The sequence below is a fragment of the Hemicordylus capensis genome, chromosome 8 (genome assembly GCF_027244095.1).
Source record: "Hemicordylus capensis ecotype Gifberg chromosome 8, rHemCap1.1.pri, whole genome shotgun sequence".
NCBI classification, from domain to species: Eukaryota; Metazoa; Chordata; class Lepidosauria; order Squamata; family Cordylidae; genus Hemicordylus; species Hemicordylus capensis.
The window spans coordinates 18,811,117-18,830,190 of record NC_069664.1 but is presented as its reverse complement, the minus strand read 5'-3'; the positions used below and the strand labels follow the sequence as shown (position 1 = coordinate 18,830,190).

The window sequence follows — 19,074 nt, the reverse complement described above, 5'->3', positions numbered from 1 at the left end:
GGCCCATTAGATGCCTCTGGGAAGTCATGCCAATTCTCTTGCTGTTGATCGCCTGCAACTGGTATTCGGAGGCATCCTGCCTCCGAGTCTGGAAGTAGTAGATAACCATCAAGACTAGTTGCCATTGATAGACCAGCCCTCCCTGAATTTGCTCAAGCCCCTTTTAAAGCCGTCCAAACTGGTAGCCAGCTGCTGGCCCATTTCATTATGGGGAACAATTGCAGTCCTCATAATGAATGGGATAAAAAGTGCATCTGTGAAAGAGTGTGCCACGAGTGTACCGGTAGACGAGATCTGCATCTCACACCTTCAGACATGACATCTCCTCCTGTATGCAAAGATCTTGCAGGGACACTCGGCTCTGCAAAAACTGCATCATGAGATTCATCCCCAAGAGGAAAATTAAATCAGATATGAGCTGCTCTACACTTTTAGGAGGGGACAACAATTATCTGGTGGCTAAGAAAAATGATCTCTGTTTCCAGGTTGTCCTTCTGGAACAACTCAGCCGAGCGACTTCTCAGAGGGACTCATTAGCATCTCTCACCTGTGTGGGGAGGGAGGTGGAAAAGCCCTTGGGGATCCATTAAATTAAATCCACTAAATACAGAAGGCAGTAAGAAATACACAGGCTATTCTCTGTATGGAGAGAAGAAGAAAACAGAAAATGGTTGCAAATCAGACCAGCTTTTAACGTGTGAAAAGTTCTATTTATTTAGCAAACCATCTTGGCTAAGGGGTAGAGATCAACACAGCAGTTGTCATGGCACCAGAATCAATACACCCTACCTGTTTTGCTCTGCAAACACACCTACCTATAAAGATATTTTCCAAGCGAGGTGAAGGAGAACCACAACCTGAAAAACAGGAGCGGCTCCTCCTAATGAACAGGGGGAGGCACAGCTGCCTCTGCTTCCGAAAGCTCTTTTTGCACCTCTCTCTCCCACTCCACCATTAATTATAGATGCGCTGCCTGCAGGCTGGCAATTCATCAGGTAGAGCTGTGCGGTTATCTCTATTTGATGTATAGCACAGCTCTCATTAATGCTGGGATAGGCTGGGATGGGAGAGAGAGGAACAAACACAGCTTCGGGAAGCAGAGGCAGTTGTGCCTCCTTTGGCCTCTCCCCACAAAGCAGCCTTAGAACTCATATATTTAATGTTATTATTAAGCTGAATTTCCCTATACTGAAAGCTCAGAATATCATAGAAATAATATAATACAAAGAATATATATATATGTTTTTAACAATGTAAAATATTGTTTAACAATATATAAAAATTGTTTTTAACAATACAGTACATGCTGCTTTATCAAAAAAATTAATTTCTCTCTCATGTTGATTAGCAAGTGTTTTCTCTGTGCCAGGGCAGCACCAGTGGCTGGTATTCTGTTCTCCTAGGAGTGGACTCTTATTGGCTTTGCATATACTGGCTGCAGGAGATGGTGAACCAGAATGATGAACAAGCATCCTAGGAAGACCAAGCTCACGAGGGAGAGGAGAACATAACGGCCGATGAAGAAGGTGTCCACAATCTGAGAGGAAGAGAACATTTGTAAGTTACAGAGGGCAGAGCATCAATGACTGACGCCAGTCTTAATTAGCAAGCAGCCCTGCAAGTCATATCACAGTGAGGTCAATCACACAATCAAAAACTGCGTTCTCCCCGGGTTTGGGAGCTGTGGGTGCTCCTGATTTTTGGTTGTGTAGAAGCAAGGGAGGAGGAAAACCGGGGTAGCTTCCTGCTTCCACACAACCGGAAACTGGGAGCACACACAGCTCCCAAGCCCAGGTAGAACACAGTTTTTGATTGTGTGAATGGCCTCACTGTATATAATCTCCAAAATTGCTGGTCTTCAGTTAGTGGACTGGGACTCACAAGTGGGCTACACATTTTCCTCCTATTATGGTGTAGTAGTTAAGAGTGCTAGACTACGACCAGGGAGACCCGAGTTCAAATCCCCATTCAGCCATGATACTTGCTGGGTGACTCTGGGCCAGTCACTTCTCTCTCGGCCTAACCTACTTCACAGGGCTGTTGTGAGGAGAAACTTAAGTATGTAGTACAACGCTCTGGGCTCACTGGAGGAAGAGCGGGATATAAAATGAAAATAGATAGATAGATAGATGGTATTAAAAACCAGTTCAAACCACTTCAAGTCATCAATTAATGAGAACCAGAAGCAGTAATAAAATACCAGTCTACAACTCAGTTCCAAGAGGTCCTGGTGAAATAAAAATCAGTTCACTTGGTGTCGAACTGGGAGGGGGGGGAGAGATGTTACTAGATGGACTGCCTTGGGAAAACATTCCACAATAACAGGGCCACCAATGAAAAAGCCCTGTTGTCAGTTGCACTAAGCTCACAAAGAGGACAGAAAGCAAAGCCTCTTCAGTGGTGCATACTCTTTGGTGGAAAATGTATCAGGTTCTTTATTTATTTGCTCAGAGTGCCTTTTTACAACATAAGCACTTGCTCCGTTGGGATTCCATGACGATGCAGTAAGTAATTGAGAATCTGCTCACATTTTCAGTTTAAGTGCTAGCTGTCTTATTATTTCCCTGTTTCTCGGCTATCCACATTGATGAACCACTAGGCATAAGAGGTATTGGCTACGGATTATTTGATAACAGATAAGAGAGAAGCTGCATTCACTGCCTGGCTTGGACTCACTGCCATTGCATGCCTCCTTTCTCAAAATGGTTTTGTCAGTGGCCATGAAACCTGCATTTGGCTTTTTCCCTCTGCCTTCCCTATTCCTTTTGAGTCATACCTACTAAATCATAAGCGTTCATTTACCTCCAGGAGAGGGGGCATGCCCTCAGCTCTTGCCTGTGGGCTTCCCAGAGGCATCTGGTGGGCCACCATGAGAAACAGGATGCCAGACAAGATAGGCCTTGGGCCTGTTTCAGCAGGACTCTTCTTATGTTCTTTTAAACTGAGAAACACATTGAGGTCATTCACACAATCAAAAACTGTTCTACCTGGGTTTGGGAGCTGTGTGTGCTCCTAGTTTTCGGTTGTGTGGAAGCAAGGTATGAGGAAAACCTGGGTAGAAGTGATTGTGTGGAAGCATGGTAGGAAGAAAAGTTACCCAGGTTTTCCTCCTACCTTGCTCCGACACAACTGAAAATTGGGAGCACACACAGCTCCCAAACCCGGGTAGAACCCAGTTTTTGATTGTGTGAATGACCTCATTGAGTGCATTGGCAGAAAGGCAGTATATAAATGAAGTAAGCACACATTTTAACCAGTGACATGCACATTAACCCCTAGACCTGGATGCAACACACCAACCTTCCCTCTCTGTCCTGACACAGCCCGTTGTAACCACATAGTTATCATTTCCTCTCGTGTGATTTCTCCTACTGCAACCCATATCAAATTCATTCTTGCACAAAAGTATCTCCAGTTCTTGGCAGCTGGAATTAATGAACACACAATTAAAATTTAAGCCTTCCTTTCATGATAATTAAGGCTTGAATTATTTGCAAGAAGTCGGAGATCTGGTTTGCATATTGGGTGGGTTGTGCTTTGAATGCCCTGTGGCTGCACCTTCCCCTTACGGTTGAATACTTCAGCTCCAGTTGCTCCCCCAGACAGTGGCTGGTCTCTTGTGCAATGAAACACGGGTGTTTCTGAACTGCCTGCTCTGCTGCGGGCACCTAAAAACAGGTACACACAAAACCAGCAGGAGTCTTGTGCGAGAGTGCTTTAGCGTAACGTGGGTTGCAGCCAATGGCTAGATTTTTTCCCCGCCACTGCCAGTTTTCAGGCTAATGACATCACCGCCCAGCACATGTTGCCAGGCAATGACATCAGTAGCCCACGCGCCAGCTCATTGCCGGTGGCAACAAAGTGAATGGCTGCAGATGTATGGCAATGCATGACTCCCCTGGCCCCGATGGGTGGCCTGAATTCACTGCATAAGGTTGCCCAATGGTAGATCCACCGCCATCTTGCACAAATACGGCGCAATCTCACTTCTGTGACCCTGCTTTATGTTGGAAAGAATGCTCGTGTTGCAGAAGTGTGACTGTGCCATTTTAAGTATTTGCACATGAGCACTCATGCGCAAGACGGCTGGTGGGGCACGGGTGGTTCAGAACGGTGTTCCCTCTAACAGGGATTCCCAGATGTTGTTGACTACAACTCCCAGAATCCCCAGCTGCAATGGCTTTTGCTTGGGGATTGTGGGTGTTGGAGTCAACAGGATCTGGGAATCCCTGTTAGAGAGAACACTGATTCAGAACCACCCACATCTCACTGCACAACATGTTGGCCACTGTGTCCTGCAGATAGATGTAGAGATGCATGCTGGGATAGAAGGGGGGAACAGAACTTCCACGTGGACACAAGAAAAGAAACTCTGAAAAAAAAAAGGCAGAAAAAGAAGAGTTGGGGTAGTGAAGACACGGGGCAGTGAAGACACAGCAGGAAGACACGGCTTCCAAAACCACCTTGCCAACTCCTGCGACTCTTCAAGACTCTGCTTACAGTAAAGGTGAGCTTCATGAAACAGCATTAACACAAGCCTGACCTCAGCTCCGCTGCTGAACAAGTCTCCTGTGGGCGACATGTTTGCTCGTTCAACACGCTTCACTTTTTAATTAGCCAATTAGCAGGCTTTGGGTGCCGAAAGCTCAGAGCATGTATTATTGATACCGGCTTGCACTGCGCCACTACCGAGGGTAGACCTAGAGAGTCTCCGGGTGAACTCTTTTGTTGTGTCGCCCCAACTCTCAAAATACATGCATGTGGAACTTCCACTCGCTCTTGATCCTGCAGTATGCAGTAAAACAACAGGGAGCCAGGGCAAGTGGTCGGTGGTGGGGGGAATGAGAGAGAGAGATGTCATGCTCAGCAGCTCATGTGAGTTCCTGCCTGGCAGGTGGAGCTACATGACATATGGAGGAGAGAGATGGGGTGGAGTTGTGTCGCTCCTTACTAGAAGAGGTCACAGATACTATCCAATAGGTTCCTGCGATCCAGGTCGTGTCCCAAAGTGCCCTGGCCCAGCTAGCTGTGGAGAGAAATTGCATGTTCTCCAGCAGAAAATCATCGCAGCTAGAAAAAATGCAGTGATGTATCAGGCAGTAGTCTGTTGGTTTCTTGTTGAGAAAATGCAATACCACCCAAAACAGATGTTTTCCCTTGAGAAAAGGTTATCTGGATTCCACACAACAAAAGGCATATTTGTTGCACTGGCAACTCAGTGGCTGGAAGCACCTCAGGAAAGTTCTCTAGAAGGAAAACACAGCTGTCCTAAAGAAGTCTGAGGTGCTGTTTCGCTTGCTGCTGGAATTGCGTCAACAGCGAAGAAATACAGTCAAAAAGAATTCTTGCACCAGAAGGCCTGAAGTTTCAGCAGACAGGACAGCAGAACAGGAGAAGGACTTTGTAATGAATACAGATTTTAACCAATTAGGACTGGGGAACCTTTGGGAAAAAGAGAATTTCCTCTGAACCTGATCTACGAGGAAGTCAAGATGCTGGTAATGGAAATTCAGACCATTTTGGAGGGTTAATCCAGCGGCTGGGAAAAGCCTTTAGGAGCCACGTTTGATTATTGGCGAAATCTGCTGGAGGAAGCAGCTGTGCTAGTTGAGAGGTGTTTTTTGGAAGGGGGTAGGATTAGAGTTGCCCCTGGAGAAAGGGCATCTGGGGGGAAGCAGCTCTCTAATAAGGCAACAGCAGCCAAATGTTGGCATGGAGAGACACAAAAACAAGCTCCCGGGATCAAAGATTTCATCACCACAACTGAAAATTCACATCTTTATTACCTGCCATTTATACAGCACTCTTAACAGGCTGCAGGACATCTTATGCTCTCGGAAAGATCTGAATCTGAAGCAACAAAAACCCCCACAGAGTGCAGCTTTTGAGTTTTTATTAAAATGTAGAGGGTGTTGCAGGGTGCAGGGTGCCTTTTAAAAAGCGAGGGAAAGCAGAAATGATAGGGACCATTCAGATCAGAGAGTCTAGTCTTCTGCTTAGGGACACAGGAAGCTGCCGTATACAGAGTCAAGCCACTGGTCCGTCTAGCTCAGAATTGTCTACCCAAACTGGCAGCAGCTTCTCCAAGATGGCAGGCAGGAGTCTCTCTCAGCCCTATCTGGAGATGCTGCCAGGGAGGGAACTTGGAACCAGTTATCCAGTTTCCCCAGAAGTGGACTGAGCAAAGCTTCCTGTTAACATGCACCCCCTGATTCTGCGTCTGAGAATGTAACCATAACATTTACTGTGTGCCTTCTAATGGAACAAAATATTTCCCTTCCGAATGGCTCAACGTGGAGGCAGATGCACTTTATAAACAAACGTCAATGTTCAAGCATTTCCCTTCTGAGGCTGCTACATGGTACCTAATATGGTGACTTTTGTGTGTTATTTAAACATTCCTTTCAATGCTTCTCTTTCCAGCTCAAATGCTATTTATTTATTAACGAGATTTTTTCCCCATGTCTGGGAGACAAAACTAACTTCAGTCAGATTTTATTTTATTTTTTGGCTTGTCTGACCAGAAAAAGTGGGGGGAGAGGGAGAGAATCTAGCCTGAAATTAACTGTGAATTCAGCTTCTCTGACAACAAGCAGATCACAATCTGCATTACCAAATGTTGCCAAAGGATCTTACGGTTGCAAGAAGAGAGCCAACACAGTGAAAACAAAGCACAGCACAAGACTAGACAGAAAAGACAAATTAAAAAAGACAAATGAACATTGGCAGGGGGGATTGGGAGGTGAAACATTCTGAAGTGCATTGCAGAGTCAACTGTTCATTCATCTTAGCCAACAAACCACAATGCTCTTTATTCAGACAGATTTTTTCCTGCTATGCATCAGGATATTAAAGCATAATGCTGTTGTGCTTTAGAGTTGCATCAGAAAAAGCACCAGCACTGTGGTAGTTCTTATGAAATATTACCCAAATGCATTCTGATGGTCCTTAATTTGTCTCCATTATACCCAATGGCAGTTATAATGCTTGTAACGGGTACTGCAGTCTTGCTCAATCCTCAACTATTCCCTTGCAAAGGGGGAGACGGTTGTTTTTAAGCAGATGCAAATTCTAGGAAGGATAGAGTTTCCTGGCATATAGGATGAAGTGCCGGAGGAAGTTTCAAGAGTGCAAAACTTAGGGCATCTGGCAGACCTCCACATGCAGGTATGCCCTGCCTGCACAATCCACTTGTAGCTTTCTTGTGCCAAATTGTGGTAAAAACCGTGCAGCCTACTACGTGTGCAGCTTGCCTACATGCTGGAATGACTGTGAGAAATAACCCTTGACATTGTTTTGTTCCCTTCCCCTCTGCCATGCTCTTTCTGCCCTGATGCCTATGTGTTGCTGCCCCCGCGGAAGCCTGCTACACTGCAGCAGACGCCTAGGCCACCGAAGCACTGGACAAGCACCACGCTCGGGGATCATTCACTGACCTCTCCCTGCAGCAGGTAATATAAGAGGCTGAGCTCTTGCCTAAATATCAAGGTTCCTCCGATCTGGGGCAGTTCCTCTGCATCTGGCTTCTGACTACTTACCTGGCTTGACCCTTGGCTTGCTCCTGACTCCTGGCTCCCTTCTGACCCTCTGGCTCGTGGCAGCTACCTGTCTTTGACTGTGTGTTCCTGACTCCTTTTTAGACCCTCTGGGCTCCCGATCTTCAACCCTGCCTGATCCCTAGTGTGCCTCTGGCTCTCCCAGTCCTGGCTTTGGACTTGTGCCCCCTAGTGACTGCTGCCCACAGCTCAGCCTCCTGGCTGAGAGTCTGGTAAGAGTCTTACACATGCCTAATGCATCCCTCCAAGCTTTTAGCAACGATGTTTCAGGGCAGTGTGGGTAAGGCTATGAGGAAACTGAGAAACTCCCCGGCCGCTTTTCTCACTTGCAAACTGCTAACTTCATCTCTTTCTTGATTAGAAGCAGAGAGGGAGGGTGGAAAGTTTTCTCATACTTTTTCCATAGAAAAATTTCCCTTTGTTCTTTTTTTTGGTGTGTGGTGGGGGACATTTATATCCTGTTCTTCCTCTAAGGAGCCCAGAGCAGTGTGTGTATCCATTCATTCAATTTCTATACCTCCCTTCCAAAAAATGGCTCAGGACGGTTTACATTAAAACAAAACAATTAAAATCAATTAACAATTAAAACACAGACTATAAAACAATTAACAGTTAAAACATTCAAAACAGTTTAAAAACCCTGGAAAACCAGGTTACAGCAAGTTAAAAACATTTATAACAAATGAAAAACCCTGGAAGGTCAGGTCAAATAGAGAGGTTTTGACAGGGCTCCCCTGAAGGCCAATAATGAATTCAAATTTCGGATTTCTGTCCATGTACATGGTTATGTTTCTCCTCACATCAACCCTATGAGGTAGGTTAAGCTGAGAGATACGTGGCTGGTCCAGGGTCACCCAGTGAGTTTCATGGCTGAATGGAGATTTGAACTCAGGTCTCCCTGGTCCTAGTCCAACACTCTAGCCACTACAACATTGACTGATATCCAGATTAGTGCCATGCACGTGCAGCAGTGCTTGTTCCAGACTACCACAGCACTGATGATGGAGTGTGGGAAGGGAAATTTTTTGCCCATCTCCCTTTTCCTCTGAATCCCACTGTGTGTCACCAGTGTTCCCTCTAACAGGGATTCCCAGATGTTAAGGGAGGAGAGCTGGCCTTGTGGTAGCAAGCATGACTTGTCCCCTCAGCTAAGCAGGGTCCACCCTGGTTGCATATGAATGGGAGACTTGATGTGTGAGCACTATAAGATATTCCCTTTCGGGAATGGAGCTGCTCTGGGAAGAGCATCTAGGCTACAAGTTCCCTCCCTGGCATTTCCAAGATAGGGCTGAGAGAGATTCCTGCCTGCAACCTTGGAGAAACCGCTGCCGGTCTGTGAAGACAATACTGAGCTAGATGGACCAATGGTCTGACTCAGTATATGGCAGCTTCCTATGTTCCTATTGACTACAACTCCCGGAGTCCCCAAGCAAAAGCCATTACAACTAGGAATTCTGGGAGTTGTAGTCAACATCTGGGAATCCCTGTTAGAGGGAACACTGTGTCACTAAAATATGATCCTGAGGGTTGTGAGTGCAAGTGACTTTCAAAGTTTGCAAATATTGGTTTTGAAAGGGGGTTGCACCCCAGCAGAGTTGTAGGGAAAAGTTGCATTTGGTAATTCCTTGCCTAAGGAACTGTAATAACTTGGGTGCTCCTGGCACCTGATGCATCATGGCTAATGACAGCCCTGGGCTCTTGGCAGCCTTGGGCAGAAGTCTTATAAAAACCCGTTTGCTGTGGCTGCTTGCTTTCCTCTGGGAAGCAGGCAACTCACTGACCACTAGCAGCAATTTATTTGATTGATTATACTAATGCAAGGATTTTGAGATCTGGGCCTGTGCTGGTTTGTAAACCGCTTTGATTTGAAACAATTTGTGCAAAGTGATATAAATTGTGAGGAAACACTATCTGTGCCTCTACCTTAACTTCTGTAGCTGGTCCTGGGAACTCGCTGGCACGAGGGAAAAACAAGAGAGCCAAGGTGACGATCACAGCAGCAAAGAAAACCAGAATGACAGAAAACCTGGAGAAAGAGTATCACAGGAACAGTTCCTAAGGCTGCAGTCCTAGCCACTTAGGGATAACCCACCTGCTTGGGATAAGTTCTGAATAAGCATGCAAGGGACTGCCAACTCTCAACCCAGACTGTGGTCACACGCCTTGAAATCTCCCAGTTCAGTGGACAAGGCGGCAGTCACGGCCAGTCCCACCCTTACCTTCCCCAGATATGTTACTGACCCTCTTCCTCACCAGCCGCAGCAAGCAAGAATCCAGGTGTGTAACAGGTGAGGGAGGATGGGCAGAGACATAGCTGCTTCCTCTTGTCCTGCACTGGAAGATTTCAAGGAATGTCCCATGGCTGCAAGATGGCAACCCTATACATGCATAGGGTCAGACTGCACCAAGCCAACAACTTCTGCTGGTTGGAAGCCTCTCAGAACCTAGTCACACGGGTGCACTAGAAGTCCCCAAGCAGCCCCACTGACTTCAAGGGGCCTATTCTAAGATGTGTAGTCTTTCGGATGCAGTTTACAGAAGTCACTGTGATGATACCAGTGAAAATTCCGTTATATTGACAATAGTGGTTTTCCTCTCATTACTGCAGGAAGGCGACTTCAAAGGAAACAGCAAGTTCTGGGGAAAGTGCATTTAGCAATCTGCATTCGTTTGGTGCCAGATTTTATTAAAGAGAAAAAGAAAAAGGCTGCTTAATAACAGTCAAAATACACAATGCATTGAGAAGCCAGAGAATTTAAAGCCCTTATTACATTAAATGGGGGATGTCTGACTGCCAGCTTTCAGTTGTCATAGTTTATTATTCACAGCCTTTGCCAAATAGAAAAGTACATAAAAGAAAAGGGGGGGGACTCTGATAATTTATATTTCAGAAATAAAACCATAAAAGCATTTGGACCATCTGACCTGCATTCCACCCACCCCTAATTTTAAGAAGTGTCCAATCTCCTCCTGGAAGTTTCTTCTGCCTTCATTCAATTACAGAGTCAGAAAAATGTAGCTCAGTGGCAGAGAATCTACTTGCCTCTGCAGATAGTGCTGGGGAAAAGATTCCTGCCTGAAACCTCGGAGAGCCACAGCCATTTAGTATAGACAATACTGAGTTTAAATGGACTCTTGGACTCTTTATAAGGCAGAGCCAGACTACTGGCCCTAAAAAGATTAGAGTGATAAAGCATCAACTGGTAAGAACTGAAAGACACCATTGGCCACGGTGCTCTCAGAACAGAACAGCCTCTCTCTGTCCCTTGGCATCTTTAAACTTTGCTTTGGCAATCAGTGGGGGAAAGCAGCTCAAATTCAGACTGCAAGTGCCAATAGGAATTGTTTCAGTGTGCAACTCATGTATTTTCTCTACATACTGTATATGATTTGTTTCTAGTTTGTTGTCAACTGCATCGAAAGCAGAAATGTGGAATACAAATCTAGCAAAAAGTTTTTGTATGTGCACATAAATACACATTATATATAATCTCCAAAAATCACTGGTCTTCATAGCGACCCACAAATGGGGTCCTATCTTGTGACCCACAAATGGGCTGCAGCCAAAGGCAGGATGTATCAGAGACACATTTGTTTTGTTTTTACAGGAAAGAGTTAAGTGGCAAAACTCTTTCCTGGAAATTCATGCTGGTCCTATACTCATTCAACTGTCATGGCTCTCTCCATCCCCCAAGTCCTGAGAACTGTAATTAGATGCAGGTGCTAAGAATTCTTCTTGCAAGTTCTCTTCTCCCTTGAACTACACTTCCCAGGATCCCCTGGGAATGGCTCAGGAGAAAAGCTGAACTCACCAGGCTGTCTAGAGGCCACCCCTGACTCATGTTCAAAAGTCTTCCTGTTGGTTGTACTGACATGGCTAGTCTGTATTCTCACCTCTCATCATGCCAAACATCAGTCTTCCTATGAGTCACTCAATTTTGCAAAAAGTCTTTCTACATCTTCAGGCTCTTAATCCAAAAAATTGTTCTAGAGCAAAACAATCATCTTAACTGTTAAATGTAAGGATCTTCATTCCAACTATACTTGTGGTACGTTTCAGTAGTCTGCATACTTAGAATTATCTATTGCACCGGTTTGTCAAGTTACCCCTGCTACCTTGACAAAGAGGCATCTTTGAACATGGTGATTCTCTTTATTTAGCAGGGGGAGAGTAACTGGCCCTCTCCACCCCCAGCACAGTACCTCCAGTGACTGTTGCTGGTGTCTATCTTGTGTTTTCTTTTTAGATTGTGAGCCCTTTGGGGACAGGGATCCATCTTATTTATTTATTATTTCTCTTTGTAAACCGCCCTAAGCCATTTTTGGAAGGGCAGTATAGAAATTGAACTAACAACAACAACAACTTGGGGATGTGAAGTTGAAAGCTCCGGGGGCTTTCATTTGCACTGGAGAAAAAGGTAGAAGGGTAAACTCCCTCTCCCCTAGTACAGTGGTCCTGATCCAATTCCCCCCTCTATTTATTCTTTCTAGAAGCAGCAATGAAGCCTGCCTATCTTGTGAGGAGAGATTGCTGAAATATTTGCCAGAAATCCATGTGATTGCAGCAAGTTATTGGTTTCTCCTTCAACTAATTTCCCTGCAGGAGAGATCATCTTACCTAGCAAGTCCAGAAGCTCTGGATAGCAACACACACAGCAGCAAAGTTAGTACCCAGAGTAGTGCTAAAATGAATACTCCTGGTCCCACTCCAAGCACGGTACCAGGCATCCTGGAAAGAAAGATAGCATCGGCAATGTTTCATTAGCACAGGATTGCCGCTCTCCTCCAAATCTGGGGCTCCATGCAACAAAATGACAATGATGGCTACAGGATGAGACCGTATCTCAGGGTAGAGCATCTGCCTTGCATGCAGAAGGTCCCAGGTTCAATTCCAAGTATCTCCAGGCACATCTGGGAAAGACTCCTGCCAGAAGGTTTGGAGAGCCACTGGCAGTCGGGTGTACACCAAGGCTGCACAACTGTCATGTTGGACTACAACCAGTGTTCTCTCTAACAGGGATTCCCAGATGTTGTTGACTACAACTCCCATAATCCCCAAGCAAAAGCCATTGCAGCTGAGGATTCTGGGAGTTGTAGTCAACAACATCTGGGAATCCCTGTTAGAGGGAACACCGACTACAACTCCCATCATCCCTGAATACTGGCCACTGTGGCTGAGAAAAATGGGAGGAGTAGTTCAAAAACAGCTGGAGGTCCAAAGTTGTGCAGCCCTGATGTAGACAATGCCAAATAAATGGACCAATGGCCTGACGCAGAAGAAGGCAGCTTCTGTTGTTCCTTGAGGTCCTCTGCTCATGGACAAGGGCAGTCTTAAAAGAAAATTCTTATGGCACAACTTTGGCCCTCTAGCGGTTATTGAAATTCAACTCCCATCATCCCCAGCTACAGTTATGTATTCAGGGATTATGGGAGTTGGTAGTCCATCTGCCATAGTTGTGCAGCCCTGCCTTATGACAACCCTAAAAATGGTTTAAAAAAAAGATGGTAGTCAAACAGCATTCTGAATATGCTTGTAACCAGTGTTGCCTCTAACAGGATGTTGTTGACTACAATTCCCATAATCCCCAGTCAAAGGTCATTGCAGCTGGGAGCTGTAGTGAACAACATCTGGGAATCCGTTAGAAGGAAAACTGCTTGTAACCATGCCCAAAGAGTGACTGCACATCCAAAACTATAAATCCTGCACATGGCAGGCAGGCTGGCTCACATGTACTACCAAACTATGGTGTGACACTAAAGGATTGAGCCCTGCGTTCCCTCCTCCCTTCACATTCCCCGCCCCCTGCAACATCTTCAATTAGTTAAGAACATTAGAACAGCCCTGCTGCATCCTATCTAGTCCAGCATCCTGTTTCACACAATGGCCCATCTAGAGTTGCCATGCCCCCTGGAATTCTGCGTTTCACCCAGATTTTAAGCCTCTCACCCAAATTGCTTAGCACATCCAGATTCACCTGGATTTCAACTCTCTTTTAAAAAAAAAATTTTTTTTTAAAGCTAAGCTCTAGCCCTTGTAGAAGGAGAGTTATGGAGCAATGGAGCAAAACGTGCAGTCACTATTCTACTCAAAAGTTATTTTCAAGCGAATTGACATAATCTGCAAATCACACACCTGGATTTGGAAAGCCAGAAAGCAAAAGAGAAACCTCTTAACTCTGCTAAAGACATCAATGGAGCAAGAGAATGCGCTGATGATGACGACGTGAAGAATGGACAAAAGTGATTGGTGCGTAAGACTAATTGTTTATTAGCTGAATACTCCATTCAGTCCCCCAGCAACACCACATGGAGGTGATTGTTCTTTCTGTGCCCAGCTGGGGGGGGGGGGTCTTTTAAGGGAAACTGAGCCCTCTTGGTGGAAACTGAGCCCTCCTGCACCATCTTGGAAGGCATGCACAGAGTGCTGGGAAGTGGAGCCCTTCCCAGCGCTTTCCTCCTAGCGCTCTTAAGAGAGGGCTCAGTCTCTCTTAAGGGGCCTCCCAGTACTGAGGGGGGAAAACCCAGTACCGTACAGAGGTCAGTGCAGTAGGAAATGGTTCTCACATGAAGAGCCAGTCAGTGTAGACATTACTGAGCTAGATGGACCAACGGTCTGACTCAATATAAGGAAGCTTCTTCCTTCTTGTTGCCTTCACAGCCTGTTTGTGAGGTTCCAGGAACCATCCATTGGAAACAGGATGCTGAATTCAGCAAGTCTCTTCTTTATGCTCAGTTGCAAATCTTCAAAACAGGAATAATGTATACTTACCTCACAGTAGTCTATTTTGGCCAGCCACTTATTCTTTTATTCCCCTAGCAGGGGGCCTGGGCCTCTTTCAGAGCTGCATCATGACAAGAGGAAGAAATCCAGCAGAGAGAGCTCTCCCCATCTGCTGGATTACTATGCTGGAGGAAGAAAAAAAACAATGCCAATAAAACATGTGATGATATGGTCACTTATGGCTATAAGTGAAAAGCTTTGCTGCCAATTAAGTGCTTCGCTTGCTTTTCTCAGGTACACCAGAGGGAGAAAAAGGAGAGAAGCAGTTTCTCCCAACTGGGAGATACACACTGGGAGAAAACTTCCCCTGTTGGATTTCTGCTTTTCTCCCAGCTCTTAGAGGTACATCAGCCCTGCGGGGGGTGGGGGGGGAGTAGCAGTAACTGCAGGCCCACCTCACAGGGCTGTTGTGTGCAAGAACATCATATAAACTAATTGCATCACTTTCCAAGTCAAAATGCATTTGCAATTAATAACAGAGCCATGGGAAGGAGGTGAGTAAAGAGAACAAAAAAACCCATGCAGAGGCCAAAGTAAATAAAGACCTGCTCCCTACCTGCTGTCTGGGCATAAAGGGGGCGCAGGCAGGCTGCAAAATCCATTTCCCTTTTGCAAAAAGTGAAGTTTAATCTTCGCCCCAGCGGCGGTGGCTTTCTAGCCAATAACAGCACGGCTCCTAGTTAAGTATATCTTCCTTTGCCCAATCAAGACTCCTCTTTCATCTCCTTCGTTAAATTGGATTGGCGGTTACCGTAGGCAACCCAAAGCCTGATTAAGAGGACACCGCCTCTTCGGGAAGGCGCTCGCTGATTGGCTTTTGAGCGGAGGGTCTTACGCACCAATCGCCTTTGTCCATTCTTCACGTCGTCATCATCAGCGCATTCTTTTGCTCCATCAATGGCTTTAAGGAGAGTTAAAAGGTTTCTCTTTTGCAATTATTTTTCCCCGGGTACCCGCTGATGGCGCTTCACTTTCTCTCTTCCCCCCACCAGAGAAGGGTGGAATCAGGTCACCTGGCCTTCCCTGCTCAGTACCTTTGCCACCTTTCGCAAGTTAAAATCAAAGCTTGTAAATGCCCCCGAATTTGAAATTAACAGTAGTCAAGCACTAGGGTTGAACTGAAAATGAAAGCAAAAAAGATCCAGCCTGCAGTGTAAATAAAGACGCAAACCACTAGCAACAACAGAAAGGAGCAACAGCCGCCGAGTTGGTGAATTTAAAAATGAGATAAAAGGACCGATTAAAAGATATTAGGGATTGTTAATGGGAGATTGTCATTTTTTTGCTTGTTTTGATATTCCTGTTATTTCACAGATCAATAAAATGAGCTTAACTGGGCCGGTGGCGGGCGGGGGGGCGCAATTAACTGTGGTGTGTCTTCATTTGGGGTTGAACCTTTTTGTCACGTTTAGATCATTCTGCACTCACTTTGTGAATCAAGTCTGATCGCTCCACAATCTCCCTGTTAAAACATGTTAGGAGCATTCTACAGATCACCCCCTCCCCTTCTGCTAAAAAAACACAAACCCTTGCTTTTTTCCTTAGAGGGAAACATATCCCATGCTACTCATGTTTTCACTGTTTTAAACTTTCAGGAAAGATCTAAAATAGAAACACTTGTATTATTAACTTGCAAGAAATTTACCATCTGTCCTCCCCCCGCCCCCAGAATTACTAATGAGTGACTTCCTACTGGATTTCTGTTCAGTATCTACAACTACAACTATTTATATACTGCATCTCAACAAAAGTTTCCAAAGCAGTTTACATAGAGAAATAATAAATAAGATTTATCCCTATCCCCAAAGGGCTCACAGGCTAAACAGAAACCATAAGATAGACACCAGCAACAGTCACTGGAGGTACTGTGCTGCGGGTGGATAGGGCCAATTACCCAAAATTACGTCCAGCATAAATAAGAAACAAAGATCCTGTATGAGTTTAGTCCTGCTTGCACTTGCCAATGCTTATGGAAGGCAATTCCTAGAAAATCCCCCCAAAAAAACAAAGATTTTCCCAATTTTTTACCCTGCAGTACTCTGCGACTAATTTAAAGCAAAGAGTTTATTTTTCTCTCAATTTGTTGCGGAGGGAGCAGGATATTCCTGCCTTGCCCTTTATTATCAACAGTTTTTAACAGCCAGATGCAGTGTGTGAAATGATGGACAGTGAATTGCATTATGCCTTAATGTCCATAGGCATGTATTGGTGTGCATGTGCACGGAAGATGCATCTACCTCTACTCAGATATTTAACTTCTAGAGACCCCAGGAATGGAGCTGAACCCTGAAGAACTTCAGCCCTACAAAAAAACTCACACTAGCAACACATTAACCAGGCATCTTGAAAAGACAAAAGAATAGGGACACATTTGATTTACAAGGTACAGTACGAAAAAAATAGGGTCAGTCCATGCTACATAAGGAATATATGTGCTGAATGGCAAAATCAGGCCATGCTGTGAGATATTGAGAGCTAGTGTGGTGTCGTGGTTACAGTGTTGTTGCACTCTCCAGTCCTACTGGGGAGACTTGAGTTCAAACTCCTATTCAACCACGAGACTCAATGGGTGACTCTGGGCCAGATACTCAGCTTTACTTACCTCGCAGGATTGTTGTGAGGGTAAACATAAACATAAACATGTACATTGCTCTGGGCTCCTTGGAGGAACAATGGGATACAAATGTAAAGATAGATAGATAGATTGATTGATTGATTGATTGAATAATAATGGTGAAATGTAATATATGCCCTTTCTATTGCCCCACAGTTTCCCAAAGTAGGCTTTGGAGGAGAAGGAATTCAAGAGGGAACAGTAGGAGGTGGAACTGGACTAGAGGAAGAGGCTGGGGCAAATTACAGCTGGCTGACCTTTCTGAAACACCAGTAACTTGTCTGATAGCATACAGATGGAAAAGGTCACAATAACCCAGAGATGGAATGCAGCCTCCTTGCTAGCCTCCCTTTCTATAAATCAATGCATGCTATCCAGATTACGGTATATGCCAGCAGGTGTACCACAGTGAGAAGGGGGGCATAGATTCCATTCGCCAGTAAGAAGGGGAATGGGGGGGGGGGGATAATCAAACTTGGGAACCCTGCCTTACGATGACCTCTGCATGACCCAAATAGTTAAAGGGGGGGGAACCCTAAACATTTGACCTTTTCACCAGGCAACAATAAAGCAGGGCTCGGAGGAGAAAGGCATCCCAGAAATTTGTGAGGACATTTCAGTCATGAATGGTAAATAACCCCGAGCTCATGATCAGTATATTCCTTCCTGATTGATCCGTGAAAAGCAGAGGTCTTAATATGGAGAATCTTCCCCCAAAAATGTACATTTCCCAAGATTAGTCTATTCCCACAGCCAGGATTATTGACTCCTCCTCTGCAGATTTCAGCCAAATAAACTCTACCCTGCATCTAACCTCTCATGTTTAGGCACCCTGCCTTTCTTCAAAAAATAAAGTTCTGCAACATGGGAACTACCATTTAAAATCACAACAATAAAGCATATCATCATCATCATCATCATCATCATCTTCCAAAACACCTTGAAGAGCACCTCAACACCATAGGGGCCTCAGAAATTACCATCAGTCAATTACAAAAAGCAACTTTACTGCGAACAGCCTGTATTCTGTGATGATATCTATAACAGCAACAAAAACACTGATAATAAAATTCAGCCATCCCAGGTCCTTGGGAAAGACTCGATGTCTGGATAAAACAACCAGTCAATAACACCTGTCTGTATAAACAAGAAATAATAATAATAATAGAAGTCTGAGGGTGGGGGCATTAGAAATAATAAACAGCAGCATAAATACAGTAAAGCAAGCAATACACATTAATTACTGGTAAAAGCTCTTGTGGACAGGAAGGACTTGGCATTACTAAAAGATGATGGCTCCAGGCAAAGCTAATGGTGGTGCCAGGCAGATTTTGGGGAAGGAATTCCAGAATTGGGTGCCAGTATCTTTCTCTTTAGGCAGGTGGCCATGTCTGCCACTAGCCTAGCCTCTAAAGTTGGAGAGGGGGAGAATCCAGAGGAGGTCTCAATTAAGATTTGCTTATGGTCAGTATGATTGCCGCCGGCTCGTTTGGTGGCTACTCAGGACCAGGCCCATCCAAATGCAAATCAGGGTGGATCCTGCTTAGGAAAGGGAATAAAGCATGCTCACTACCACGAGACCAGCTCTCCTCCCCTCAAGAGTGAGATCTGAGCCCATGCCTAGAGGGGAGACTACAACCTGGACTCAGCTCCATAGACCGCTTGGCCCTCCTGAGAGTGGTACATGGACACCATAGGAAAAAATAAATATATAGTTGTCGAGCTTTAAGTGTGCAGTTCCACACAACTTCTCAAGTGTGAGGCCGTGTTCACACTCTCTCGTCTTAATGGCTGACATTCGGACTAATGCTGCACTTGCTTGTGCAACGAAGGGATTTTCAGAACTGCAGTGCGAAAGATCTTGTGCGAAAGATCTCTGCAATGCATGTGCACCTTGTGGCTCAAGTGCAAGCATCTTTAGGCGCAACACCAGCCTGGAACACAAGCTCCAGACTTAACTCAAGTTGTTAGTGTCGCAGCCTGGTGGCAGTGTACCATTAGCAATCATGTTGGCCAATGATTTGCTTATTATGCGCTGAGCGGGTAAGTCAGATCTGTGACAACAGGTTGCATTGTATCCCCAGCCCTTCAGAGGAGTGCTCAGTTCTGAGTCCTGGCCAGCC

The 19,074-nt window shown here is 45.2% G+C and overlaps 1 protein-coding gene across 1 annotated transcript; it reads right to left on the bottom strand.

Moving 5' to 3' along the window:
- Positions 1-688: 688 nt before the first annotated feature.
- Positions 689-15,010, bottom strand: TMEM218 (transmembrane protein 218). Its single transcript, XM_053268986.1, has 5 exons — positions 14,894-15,010; positions 14,326-14,462; positions 12,175-12,285; positions 9,480-9,582; positions 689-1,537 (listed from the first exon to the last, which is right to left on the bottom strand). The coding sequence occupies exons 3-5, from the start codon at positions 12,282-12,284 to the stop codon at positions 1,400-1,402; spliced, it is 351 nt and encodes a 116-aa protein (XP_053124961.1). The 5' UTR covers position 12,285; positions 14,326-14,462; positions 14,894-15,010; the 3' UTR covers positions 689-1,399.
- Between the last annotated feature and the right edge of the window lie 4,064 nt (positions 15,011-19,074).